Source organism: Lagopus muta, chromosome W, assembly GCF_023343835.1.
Source record: "Lagopus muta isolate bLagMut1 chromosome W, bLagMut1 primary, whole genome shotgun sequence".
NCBI lineage: Eukaryota > Metazoa > Chordata > Aves > Galliformes > Phasianidae > Lagopus > Lagopus muta.
Genome location: NC_064471.1, coordinates 1,035,695 through 1,048,813, shown reverse-complemented (window position 1 = coordinate 1,048,813; position 13,119 = coordinate 1,035,695). Strand labels below are relative to the sequence as shown.

The following is a 13,119-nucleotide window of genomic DNA, read 5'->3' as shown; positions in this document are numbered from 1 at the left end:
GGGCGCTGAACAGCCAAGCTGTTCACTCATATTGAGTTGGTGTGCTTCCCCAGGTTTATCAGCAGGTTTCCCTGGCCAAGTGGGTTATTCCCGACAAGTTAGCTGCTATCATTGAAAAATGGGGTCCCTTACGCGTTATGGGCAATATCTCCCCATATTGCATGGTGGACTATTTTCAAGGACTTGGAAAGGATGTCCTCACTACTAAAGAAAGACAAATGGCTGCCTCCATGGTGGCATGGCCATTATTAAGTGCCTTAAATCATGCAGATATAAGAAATAACACTTTAGAAACTGAAAATCAGCTTTTGAAAGACCACATTGAAAAGCTGGAGCTGGGATGGGGTGCTGCCTGATCAATGGCCCCCTGCCCAGACTCATTTACATGTAACAGCTCGGCCATACACGGCAACACAATTGATGGATTTAGTTCAGCGATTTCGGCAGAAGCCTAGAGAAAATGTGCCGGCTTGGTTATTGAGACTGTGGGATTCTGGGGCAGAAAGTGTCTTGGTGAATGGCCCAGAAATAGCTAAGTTGGCCACCATGACTGTCCATCCTGCTCTCAGACAGAGGTTGTACGTAGGTAATCAATATCATGATGAAAACCATTCCATATTAGAATGGTTAATGGCGGCCTGCCATATGGTATGGCCGAATAAATCGGACGTGCCATTACATACAGGTATGTGGTCCTCCATGTAGGACCTTCAAAATTATATCCGTGAACTGCGTGTAAGGCTACCTAAGAAGATACATTTGATGGCCCTGATATGGTTAAATTTTCAGCAGGGATGAGAGATTTAATTTTACAGCAAGCTCCCTCCCATCTGTACAGCACCCTAGTCTCCATATTAAATCCCCTTGTAGCATCAGAAGCCGTAGTCCAGCAGGCTGCCCAGTTAGTTGCTGACTTGGGAGAAACAGAACGCCTGCGGACTAGTCGCAATATTCGGTTATTGGAGGAAGCAGAGGTCCTGCTGGTAAATAAAACCAAAATGCCGGCCACTCGAGCTCCTCCATCGGGACCCATAAGGGTATTCTGAACACAGATGTTTAATGATTTAATTTGGGCTGGGGTCCAATTTGCTAAGATCGACCGCCAGCCCAACCATGTCCTTCTCCAGCTCTGGAGACAACTAAAGGACAATCAGAAACTCCAGAGCTACCCTAAGAAATCAAGGGTAAGAGCTATAGAGAGGGTTCCAACAACAACATGGAAACTAGAAGATTTTATTATTCCAAATAGAAAAAAGAAGCCACCTCAGGTGTCTCAGGCCATAATGCCTGAGCCATCGGAAGCAAAAGAATTGGCCCTAGCACAATTCATGGAGTGACAAGGGATGTTAGTCCCCGTAGCGCCTCCAGCTGGGACCGGAGGCCCTATGTAGAATTAACGATTTATTGGTCCCGAAAAAATATTCAGAGAGTTATGGCATTGGTAGACACGGGAGCCGGAACGTCAGTTATCTATGGAGATCCAAGGTAATTTGATGGGGACAGAGTGATGACTGGTGGTTTTGGGGGCCAGACTATTGCTGTCACCCAAACATGGTTAAAATTGGGCATTGGGCGTCTCCCACCCCGGGAGTACAAGGTGTTTATTACCCCAGTCCAAGAATACATCCTGGGCATAGATGTTCTATGGGGTCTGGCTCTCCAAACATCTGTGGGAGAGTTCAGAGTTGGACAGTGGTGTATCAGTATCCAGGCGGTGCAGGCAATATTAAGAGGCCATGCGAAACATGAGCCTGTTTGCCTGCCGAAACCGCGCCGGATTACTAATGTTAGACAGTATAGACTCCCGGGTGGGCAAGATGAAATATCGAGAACGGTGCAGGAATTAGAAAAAGTGGGCATTATAAGACCTGCACACAGCCCGTATAACTCCCCCATATGGCCGGTGCGAAAGTCGGATGGCACATGGAGGATGACAGTAGATTACAGAGAATTAAATAAGGTCACGCTGCCTATTCATGCGGCCGTACCCAATATTGCTTCCCTAATGGACACATTGAGTAGGGAGATAAAAACCTATCATTGTGTCCTAGATCTAGCAAATGCATTCTTCAGTATCCCAATTGCTGAGGAATCGCAAGATCAGTTTGCGTTTACGTGGGGAGGCAGGCAGTGGACCTTTCAGGTCCTGCCACAAGGGTACGTGCATTCACCAACGTATTGTCACAATCTAGTGGCGCGTGACCTGGCTGACTGGAGAAAACCTGATGATGTTAACCTATATCATTATATTGATGATCTCCTGTTGACATCCGACTCACTGGAGGTAGTAGGACAGGCAGCTGATTCATTAACTGCCTATTTGCAACAAAGGGGATGGGCTATAAATCCCCAAAAGGTGCAAGGTCCAGGCCTGTCCGTAAAATTCCTGGGGGTGGTTTGGTCAGGAAAGACCAAAGTGCTACCCAGTGCTGTTATAGATAAGGTTCAGGCATTCCCAGTCCCTACAGCATCAAAGCAGCTGCAAGAGTTTCTAGGTATATTGGGTTATTGGCGTTCCTTTATACCTCACCTAGCGCAGCTGCTAAGGCCACTATACAGACTCACAAAAAAGGGGCAGCTATGGGACTGGGGGAAAACCGAACAGGATGCTTTCCAACAAGCAAAACTGGCAGTTAAACAAGCTCAGGCATTGTGTATATTTGATCCTACCCTCCCAGCCGAGTTGGATGTTCATGTTACTCAAGATGGCTTCGGTTGGGGCCTGTGGCAGCGCTAGAGTTCTGTTCGGACCCCCATTGGTTTCTGGTCTCAGGTTTGGCACGGAGCAGAAGAAAGATACAGTATGATTGAAAAACAGTTATTGGCTGCCTATTCGGCATTACAGGCAGTAGAGCCAATAACTCAAACAGCTGCAGTTATAGTCAAGACCACTCTGCCAATTCAGGGGTGGGTGAAGGATCTGGCCCTCCTTCCTAAGACAGGGGTGGCCCAAGCACAAACAGTGGCACGATGGGTTGCCTATCTCAGCCAAAGGAGCATTCTGTCTTCATCCCCCTTGAAAGAAGAACTCCAGAAGATGCCAGGCCCAGTGACGTATCCCAGTGATGCACCAAAAGAAATACTGGTCGCTCCACCAGAGAAGAGTCCTGTTCAGGAGGGAAAATATCCTATCCCTGAAGATGCCTGGTACACAGATGGGTCCAGCAAGGGCAACCCGAGCAAGTGGAGAGCAATAGCGTACCATCCTTCCACCGAGACAATCTGGTTCGATGAGGGGGATGGTCAGAGCAGCCAATGGGCAGAACTGCGAGCCGTGTGGATGGTTATAACCATGGAACCCGGTGATGGTATCCTGAACATCTGCACAGATAGTTGGGCTGTGTACCGGGGGCTCACTCTCTGGATTGCACAGTGGGCCACCCAGGAATGGACTATCCACGCCCGACCGATCTGGGGCAAAGACATGTGGTTAGATATATGGAATACGGTCAAACACAGGACTGTACGTGTCTACCATGTTTCTGGTCATCAGTCCCTACAGTCACCGGGAAACGATGAAGCCGACACATTGGCCCGAGTTCGATGGATTGAGAATTCACCATCTGAGAACATCGCCCGCTGGTTACATCAGAAGCTACGGCATGCTGGACAAAAGACAATGTGGGCAGCTGCTAAAGCATGGGGACTGCCCATACAACTATCTGATATGGTCCAGGCATGCCAGGATTGCAACGCCTGCTCCAAGATGAGACCGAGATCGTTGCCCGAAACAACAGCCCATCTTGCTAGGGGACACAATCCTCTCCAGCGATGGCAGGTTGATTACATCGGGCCCCTTCCTCGTTCCGAAGGGGCAAGATATGCCCTGACCTGTGTCGACACTGCAAGTGGGCTGCTGCAGGCCTATCCAGTACTGAAAGCAAACCAGGCATATACCATCAAGGCACTCACTAAACTGATGTCTGCCTACGGGACACCTCAAGTCATCGAGAGCGACCAAGGGACTCATTTTACTGGTGCAACGATACAGCGCTGGGCAGAAGAAAATAACATCGAATGGCGATTCCACCTGCCATATAATCCAACAGGGGCAGGCCTCATCGAACGTTATAATGGTATTCTTAAGGCTGCCCTGAAGACAGACTCCCAGTCCTTGCAGAGGTGGACAAAAAGACTGTATGAAACCCTGCGGGACCTGAATGAAAGACCTCGAGATGGCAGACCCAGTGCCCTGAGAATGTTGCAGACGACATGGGCCACCCCGCTTAGGATCCAAATTACGGGCACTGATCATCAGGTAAGACCCCAAATTGGTAATGAAAATAATCTTCTGCTCCCTGCCCCTGAAAACTTAGAGCCAGGTACCCATAAAATAAAATGGCCCTGGAAGGTGCAGGTAGGACCCAAGTGGTGTGGCCTACTTGCACCTTGGGGGAGACTATTGGAGGTGGGAGGCTCAGTAGTCCCTCCAGTAATAGGTACATGGCCTACTGATATTATGGTCAACACTCCGATCTTTATTGCTAAAGGGACCCCCATCATGTCCCTATGGCAGATCAGGACACCTCCTTTGGTGCCTGATATCGTTATGCAGCCGCAGATATCCGGCGAAAAGGTGTGGTACAGGCGGCCAGGACGTGCCCCAGTACAAGCGGAAGTGTTGACCCAAGACAGAAATACGGCCTGTATCTTGCCCTGGAGAGCAGACCTTCCCCTCCTGGTACCTCTGAAACATCTGTATTACTCCCCGTGAGTCTGTGAGCCTTCAGGACCACCGGAAGGAACAAAATGCCATCAAGCGTTCCAGTGTTGCTGTCAGATCACGTACAACACCTGGTGATGGTCTGCATGGGACTGATGGAACATAGAATGGACTTGCACCTCAGGACCTCATGCCTCCAGGCACATCATCGAGCACTGGCCCATAGAAGAGTATGGACATCCACTAATCATCACTTGTCTTGAACTGTACCAACATACGTCGCGATAAAATTGTACTAGCGTCGCGATATACCGGATCTCTGTATTAGGGAAAGCTTACCCTTTTGTTAACCTGATCATTGGTTTATGCCGTGAAGGGGTGGCGTGTATGGGAACTGCTGAGTCAGGGCCTGAAGCTCTGATTGATCACCTGAGGTGAGCCATGAGTCAGCCAGAGGAGCACAGGTGAAGGCAATTCACCTGTGCTGCCGGAAGGGGTGGAGCCAGGCTCCACCCCTCCTGGACCTATTTAAGAGCTGGCTACCAGTGGGGAAGGATCTCTTCTGGAGATCTGTTGCATTGCCTCCTGCGGTACTGACCTAAAACCAGGCCAGGTCCAAATGACTGCACGCACACACCAATATGATGAACAGCAAAATGGCGTTTATTACACGTGAACTCTAGCTTATATAACCTATGTGCTTCGTCTACGCCCCTAAGGCACGTGCCACACATCAATCATAGAGCAGGGAGAGGGCCTATCGCGTCACATCCCGTGGGGGGGTCTCTCAGTCTCGCAGTTGCTGACAACATCTCCCCCTCTCCAAGCTCCGGAAAGTCTACTGCAACTCGAGAGGACCCTAATCGCGTACACCCCGAAATCCCCGCATTGCGCCTATACATGCTATTGTCCTCTCGGTTAAGCCTTGCCCCGTTACATCCCGATTCGCAGAATAATCCTACCCTAATAATCCTATAACCTATTAACCTAATGACAACCTATTAACTTAATAATCCTAATGATTTAATCTTAAACGTGAGTTCTACATAAAACTATATATTGCATTCTTAGAAGATGCTGATTCGTTCGTCTTAGCATTTGCCATACGAGTCATTTGTCTCAGCATACACTATACCTATATATGTGTAATATACCTATATACCTAATATGACTATATACTTATATACCTATATGCCTATATGTATAATATGACTATAAGCACTAAGCGTATTAATGTTAGACCTAATGCAACTATAACTGAATATAGAATAGAGTTAAACAGAGTTAAACATTCCCGTCACATTGATGAACCATCCCAGAAGCACTTCCCATCAGTGGTGTTCCCCATCCTTCTTTGCTCTTTCTAAGACGTGATGTCTTTCTCTCTCTTGTGTCGTGGTGAACAGCAATGAAGGCTTTCTGTCCACTGCCTCTGATGTGTTTTAGCAGTTGGTACCTCGTTAGCATGAACACCTTTCTTTTGTGGGTAAGCTGTTCAGGAGCGACTCCTTCTCTTGTTCTTTCGGCGATTTTGTCTGTTGTCTGGGCCTTCCCAGGAGTCAATGCTATAAAGGGAAGACTTATGTTCCAGTTAGTTCCTTGCTGATGTCTGGCTTAATTTTTCGCGACGGTATCCATACTATTTTTCCCGTCTCACAATGTTTTACTGCTGCATAGCCTCTTCCCCATACCAGAATCATCCAGCCCGCCTCCCATTCCCCATTATCTGCTTTTATTTTTACTGGAGGCCCTTCGCTCAAGACTTTGGGCTGCCAATGTTTCTGTACAGGGCTTCTACTGCAATCTCCACGTTCAAAGTGATTCAGTGAGTAAATGGCTTTAGATAGAATCTTTGCTTGTCTTTTAACAGGAATTGCACTCTGATACCCTTCTCCCTCACCTAGGACGCGTAACTTTTCCTTGAGGAGGCGATTGGCACGTTCTACAATTGCTTGTCCCTGAGAGTTGCCAGGGATTCCTGTGGAATGAGATATCCCCCAAGCTGTTAGCCATTCCTGGGTCGATTTTGAGATGAAGCAAGACCCATTATCTGTTTTTATCTGGCTGGGCAACCCCATAGCAGCTATTGCAGTGGCCCAATGACTCTGTGCTGCGGTCGAATTGCACCTTGTATGTTGAGTGACTGATATCATAGAAGAAGTTGTATCTACAGTAACGGCGAGCCATGGACGAGGGGCCATACGGGGTTCCCATGTGAAATCTGTCTGCCAGATCTGTAATGGCTTTAAGCCACGGGGGTTAACACCTGCACGAATAGTTGGGGCAGAATTGCAATATGGACATGCCTGAACTAGCTGTTGGCAAGGGAATAGAACAGGCCCGTGCCAAAGCCTTGGTATCTATAAGAAGAGATGCATGAAGATCATGCGCAGTTCTGACAGTGAAGCATGACGTGCCTGCAATCTTGTCAGCAACTGCATTACCCATTGTAAAAAACCCTGGAACCTCTGAATGACTGCGGACATGTAGTATAGCCACTGGAGCCGAGCGAGAGGCCAACGCTTCTTCTAACAGTCCGGCTGCTGTAGTACTCGGATGTCCTTCTTGACCCATGCGTGCAAGCAACTTAGCTGCAAAAGCAAAGTCAGTAACTACATTGCATGGGATTTCTTGCCATAGACGAAGTGCTATTGTTACAGCCGTAACTTCCAATATTTGTATGCTAACTATCCGGTCACAAAAAATAGCTGAGCTCCACTTATTGTCTGAGTTTTGCCACACTACAGCTCCTTGTCCAGTAGATGAGGAGGCATCTGTGAACAAGGTAGGTCCTTCGAGAGGGGAAGTTTGAACACGGCATTGGAGGGAAACATGGAGGGGTTTTGCTAGCTCAAAGATAGGCAGAGAGTCAGTATATTCAATTGCACCTCCATATCCCTGTAAAGCTGTAAGAAGGATATCTCGAAGTGGTTGTGTATCACGAAATGAGCTCTGTAGATATATTGCATCAGGTTCTTTTGCAAAGGCTCGCAATGACAGCAATCGAGATTTCTTAAGCAACATTGCTAGAATCTCAAGCCAGGAAGTATAGGCTCGTGTGGGCTGTACGGAAAACAGCCACCATAGAGGTCGGGGCTTAGCATCAAGGGAATGACCTATCACTGCCGTTGCACCCGCCTCACATCTCGTTACTGCTACCTCGAGAGCCCCATCAGGGTCCCATCTCGTTAGGAATGCTCTCATACAATTCTGTAGGATTTCATGCCATGCGGCAGTCATCTCTGGAGTAAGTTTCCTAGGCTCCCTCGGGTTTGATCCCTTAAGCTGATCATGAAAGGGTTTCATAAGCCGAGGTGGGATTCCCAAAGCCCCTCGAATCCACTGGATTGCCCCTACTAACTTCTGCACATCCCACAGGGTGGTAATATGGGGCCGAATATCAAGGCTGATCGGTTGTACCATCTCTGGGCCAAACTTATACCCGAGATATTCAATTCCTGGTCCCCTCTGAGTTTTTTGCTCAGAGATAACAAAACCAGCCGCAGTCAAGGCTTCTGTCACTCGATCTTCTAACATATACAAGCCTAAATAACAAGGGGCTGTAATAACTGATGTGATGTTATCAATGCTAAACAATTAAAGCCACATTCTACAGTACTGGTAAAATCATAGAGAGAGAGATTAGAGATTACTGATTACTGATTAGAGTGATTGCTGATAGCTCTAGTGGCACTATCTATGAGTATGAAATTACAAAGGATCCTTATACAAACATAACCTTTCCCAGTGTATACCAATATTGTCTCAGGTACCTGTTGGAATGTACCTCAAAAATGACAAACATTCTATTCAATATCAAGGCAGATGTCTCAAGCCTTGAGAGCATTGCTCTCACAAGCAAATTCTTGTTGCTTGTTCTCCAGGCCTCAATCTGGCCACCTGTCCCTGAAGGGAACCCATTCTGATGCCCACAATGTATACTGCACTGGCTTAAAAACCATGCGCATCAGATTCATTACATCACGAGGAAAGAGAAGACCTGATGCTGTCAGGACTTCTAATGCATTTAAAGCAAGGAGTGATTTCAATCCCTGTTTCTCTACACAATCTATCAGGTGTGTGATGTCTTTCAGATTGAGGGGTACCCCTTCTGGGATTCTGTTACTGTTCCCTACTACCAGGAAGATCTCCAGTACTTTTCCTTCCTCTATCAGGCTAGATCTAAACTTTCCACAATCTGTTAGTGCATCTCTCTTAACTCCTAAATGCAAATTCACCTCTCTCCTTTCACTATCCTTTTCAGTCACAGCTGGAAGCTGCGGGCTCCGCACCCCTCCCCTCAGACCCATCTCCCTTTGATCATGCACTGACTGTTGTAGAGGCTTCTGATTGGTTGCATACACACTCAATCTTGTAAAAGGATGTGTGGGTCGAATCAGTGGGTCTGAATGCTGTGGTAGGGAGTGGGTCCGGAGACTCTCGTCATTTTGTCTTTCTCCTACGGGTGCAACCTGAGCAGACAGCGCTGCCCACACGCCACCTACTCCTTCAGGCGCGATCAGGGTGGACAGTGCTGGCCGGACGTTATCATCCGAGTGCCTGTAAGTTACATCGCTTCCCTTTCTCTCTGCTGTTTTTTCTTCTACCGCCTCTCTAACTTTTGACCAATCCGTACCCGAGCCTTGCCCGCAGTCCATACCCCTCTGGGTGTTACTGCAATCCACCTCCAGAGAAGAGACAGCAAGTGTCCCATCCCAGCTCACTTCTTTCCCTGCCCCCGCAGGTGGTATTAGATTACACAGAGAAGGATACAGCGGTTGTCGTGGATACGGCTGGGGAGTTTCAACGACCTTGCATTCCTGCACTTGGCCGGTGTTGCATGATAAAAGTGCAGACAGTTCAGCGCAGTCTTCTTCTACTTGTTTATGCGAAGCTGAAGCCGAGGGGGGAGCGAAGGGGGGTGCCGAAGGTGCGGACGAGATGTTAGTCGCCATAGCTGAGGGCATATCTGCGGCGTTCTCTTCCTCAGGGGACCTGCAAGAAAGTACGCTTCCCGCGCCACTTCTCTCGGTGTTAGTAAATTCCAAACCTATCGTAACGCGCGCAGCCTCAGGAATTCTATCTTCTTCTCTAGCGGCTTTAAGAGCCCCAAGAATTAACCCCCAGATTTTTAGCTCCGCTGCTTTTTGCTCCTCTATCGCACGCTGTGCAAGCGTGGATGTAAACTGATCCCATTTATCAGGATCTAAAATGTCCTGAGAGGAGGGAAGATTCCACTCCTTTTCCAGGCGAATAAGTACAACTGAAATGTCCTTCTTAGAAGGGGCATTCCTGCTGTGATAGTCCTTACAGAACTGAAGGACCAACTTAATAACTTGATCCATCACCAGCGCGGCACTGATGTCCCGAATTCGAGAGCGACCTGCCACCAACCACAGGCTATCCCCACCCTCGAACTTCCACAGCAGCCAGCTGCTGCAGGCACGCCCTTAGGTGAAATACCGCAACACCACGGTCTTCCACGGCCAACCCGTAATTACCTCATTACGGCATTGGAAATTCCGCAGGCACGCAGGAGACTTTAACGCAAGTTGGCTTCTCATGCAAGGGGGATCCTCACAAGTGGGTTCCGCACTGGTTCCTCACACGGGGCACCAATGTTGCATTGCCTCCTGCGGTACTGACCTAAAACCAGGCCAGGACCAAATGACTGCACGCACACACCAATATGATGAACAGCAAAATGGCGTTTATTACACGTGAACTCTAGCTTATATAACCTATGTGCTTCGTCTACGCCCCTAAGGCACGTGCCACACATCAATCATAGAGCAGGGAGAGGGCCTATCGCGTCACATCCCGTGGGGGGGTCTCTCAGTCTCGCAGTTGCTGACAACAGAGATCCTCCTCTTTGGTATCTTCTAGTGAGCTCAACCCAAGGGTAAGCTCTTCTACTTATTCTCTTTTGTGATCCTTGTTTGCTTTGCCTTACTCTTTTGATTATATTGCGATTATAACATCTTGATATCTACTGATTATACACAATTGTATTGTGATTATAACATCTTGGTTATACAGTAACGCTCGGTTATGATGCTATCAGCCTATCAATCAGCCTTTTCCTGATTTGCAAAGACAAAACCTGGAAAGGAATCCCAGGCAAAGGGATGACCCTGTATTATAGAATGATTAACTCTCTTTCATCCCACTAATCAGGATTTTTAAAATATGGCCATGCATCACTTGAGACAAAGGCGCACGCTAAGAGAGCTAACCTTGATAGTTTATTCTGTTTTGCAAGCAGGTATTCCATTTGGGCTCTGTATCACGCACTGGCCACACGGATGTGGTGTACAAATGGAAAATACCCTTCGGACATTGAGAAGAATAAAAGCAGGAGAGAATCTGTGATGGGTGAGAGAGGAAAAGTGCCCTTTGAAGCAGGGGATGCCCTGCTGGCACTGCCTATCACATTCACCACTGTTGCAGACCTCCTCCTGTTGCTCAGCCTCTAACTCTGGCTTGTTGCTCTGTACAGCTTCTGCAACATCCTTCTGCCCCCCTTTCGCAGGCTCCACATCCCCCTTTGAAGGTTCCACACCCCCCTTTGCAGGCCCCTTCTCCGATTCTTCGCCTTTCTCCCCAAGCTGATCTAACACCAACTCCCGAGCCATCCTCCAACACCGTTCCTCCATTCCCACTGCTTTCAGAGCTCTTTCCAAGCTTCCTAAGGTAGCTCCCTTCAGTCCCAACTTAACCTCCTCCCACAACTCTTCTGCCATCTTATCTAAATTCCTACGGGATAAGCACTCCATAGGAGTACTCCCGTAACCCAATTAATCAACGCCGTTCGGGCTTAAGACAACAGTTAAACCTATGCCTGCTTTTTCAGCAGCTTCAGCATACTCACTACTTGCTGCACAGAAGCCATAACGTGAGCTGCTACCCCCTTACTTGTGTGTGCACACCTCATCACGTCGGGGTCACCAATTGTTGTAGACCTCCACTCAATCCCAGCCCAGCCCACAACACTCTTATCAGTGCCTGTCTGTCTGCACCACCACCCAGCACAGGGACACAGGTGACACACGCCACAGGGTGTAGCTCAAGTGCCAATTTATTGCTGCGCAACAACTGCCTATATACAGAATCACAGAATTGTAGGGGTTGGAAGGGACCTCCAGAGATCATCGAGTCCAACCCCCCTGCCAAAGCAGGTTCCCTACACCAGGTCACACAAGTAGGCATCCAGGCAGGTCTTGAACATCTCCAGAGAAGGAGACTCCACAACCTCCCTGGGCAGCCTGTTCCAGTGCTCCGTCACCCTCACTGTAAAGAAGTTCTTGCGCACATTTGTGCAGAACTTCCTATGCTGCAGTTTCCGGCTGTTACCCCTTGTCCTGTCTCCACTCACCACTGAAAAGATTTTGGCCTCACCATTCTGCCCCCCACACCTTAGATATTTATAGACCTGGATCAGGTTTCCTCTCAGCCTTCTTTTCTCAAGGCTAAACAGACCCAGTTCACTCAGCCTTTCTTCATAGGAGAGATGCTCCAGGCTCTTCACCATCTTTGTGGCCCTCCGCTGGACTCTTTCCAAGAGATCCCTGTCTTTTTTGTACTGGGGAGCCAGTGACATGCGACCGCCCCGTGAACCCGTGACCTGTTAAGCACCACCCAGAACCACCCCCTGTAACTACCACCCACATTAGCCCAAGTACCACCCACACCGAGTACCGCCCACAACCACCACCATGTTCTTTCTCTCTCCTTTTCCACAGTTTGTTGTTTCTCAAGGTTTGATAAGTAATAATGCCCCTAGTGATACTCTAGCACATTTGCCCACTAATATTGATTCTATCTGATATGCAACTAGTGTACTAGATATGCAACAAGTTGTACGGCCATTAATTTTCTATTAGCCCAAAGGCATGATCATGAGCACTCTAAAAGCATTTGTTGTACAAATTTTATTGATGGTTCAAAATCAGTATATCAGAATATACAAAATTTGAAGACCTTTTTCTAACCGATTAGAGATCAACACAGAACAGGACCCTCAGGGATTTATTTCCAGGTTGCAGAAACTTGGCTTACAGGCCAAACATGTGTTTGTTCTTTTTAGTAGGTTAACAGTATTTCTTATTGTTATGCTATGTTTGCCTTGTCTCCTTTCTCATGTTTAGAGTATTCTCAATCTAGGCCTTGATTGAGTTATAATGATTATTGCATTTAAATAATTAGCGTTATTATTTTATAGAATGGTAGTAGTTTGCACATTAAAAAGGGGGAATTGTGAGAATACAAGAAAAACTGTTCAGAGCAGCAGCTGTGGAGCAAGATAAACACCATGATAACCAAGGGCACCTCTAGAAGAAGAACGAACGTCTCACAGCTCTGTGTCATGGTTTTGTGATTTTTGGTTTTTGGTATTCCACATCATAACATCATGTGAGGCAATGGGACTTTAACTGTTAAAGCTCAAGTCCAGGGTA

General features: G+C 47.7%; 3 protein-coding genes across 3 annotated transcripts in view; all 3 read right to left on the bottom strand.

Annotated features, from left to right (window-relative positions):
- LOC125686433 (uncharacterized) overlaps positions 1 to 10,533 on the bottom strand; it is a 247,675-nt gene extending 237,142 nt beyond the window's left edge. Inside the window, exon 1 of the mRNA XM_048930404.1 lies at positions 8,451 to 10,533. Coding sequence (XP_048786361.1) covers positions 8,551 to 10,008 — 1,458 coding nt within the window. The 5' untranslated portion in view covers positions 10,009 to 10,533 and the 3' untranslated portion in view covers positions 8,451 to 8,550. The remainder of the gene's footprint in view (positions 1 to 8,450) is intronic.
- Positions 1 to 13,119, bottom strand: part of LOC125686408 (uncharacterized) — a 418,931-nt gene that overhangs the window by 159,089 nt on the left and 246,723 nt on the right. The gene's annotated exons all lie outside the window — the stretch shown is intronic.
- Positions 1 to 13,119, bottom strand: part of LOC125686430 (uncharacterized protein K02A2.6-like) — a 377,153-nt gene that overhangs the window by 125,727 nt on the left and 238,307 nt on the right. The window lies entirely within an intron of this gene.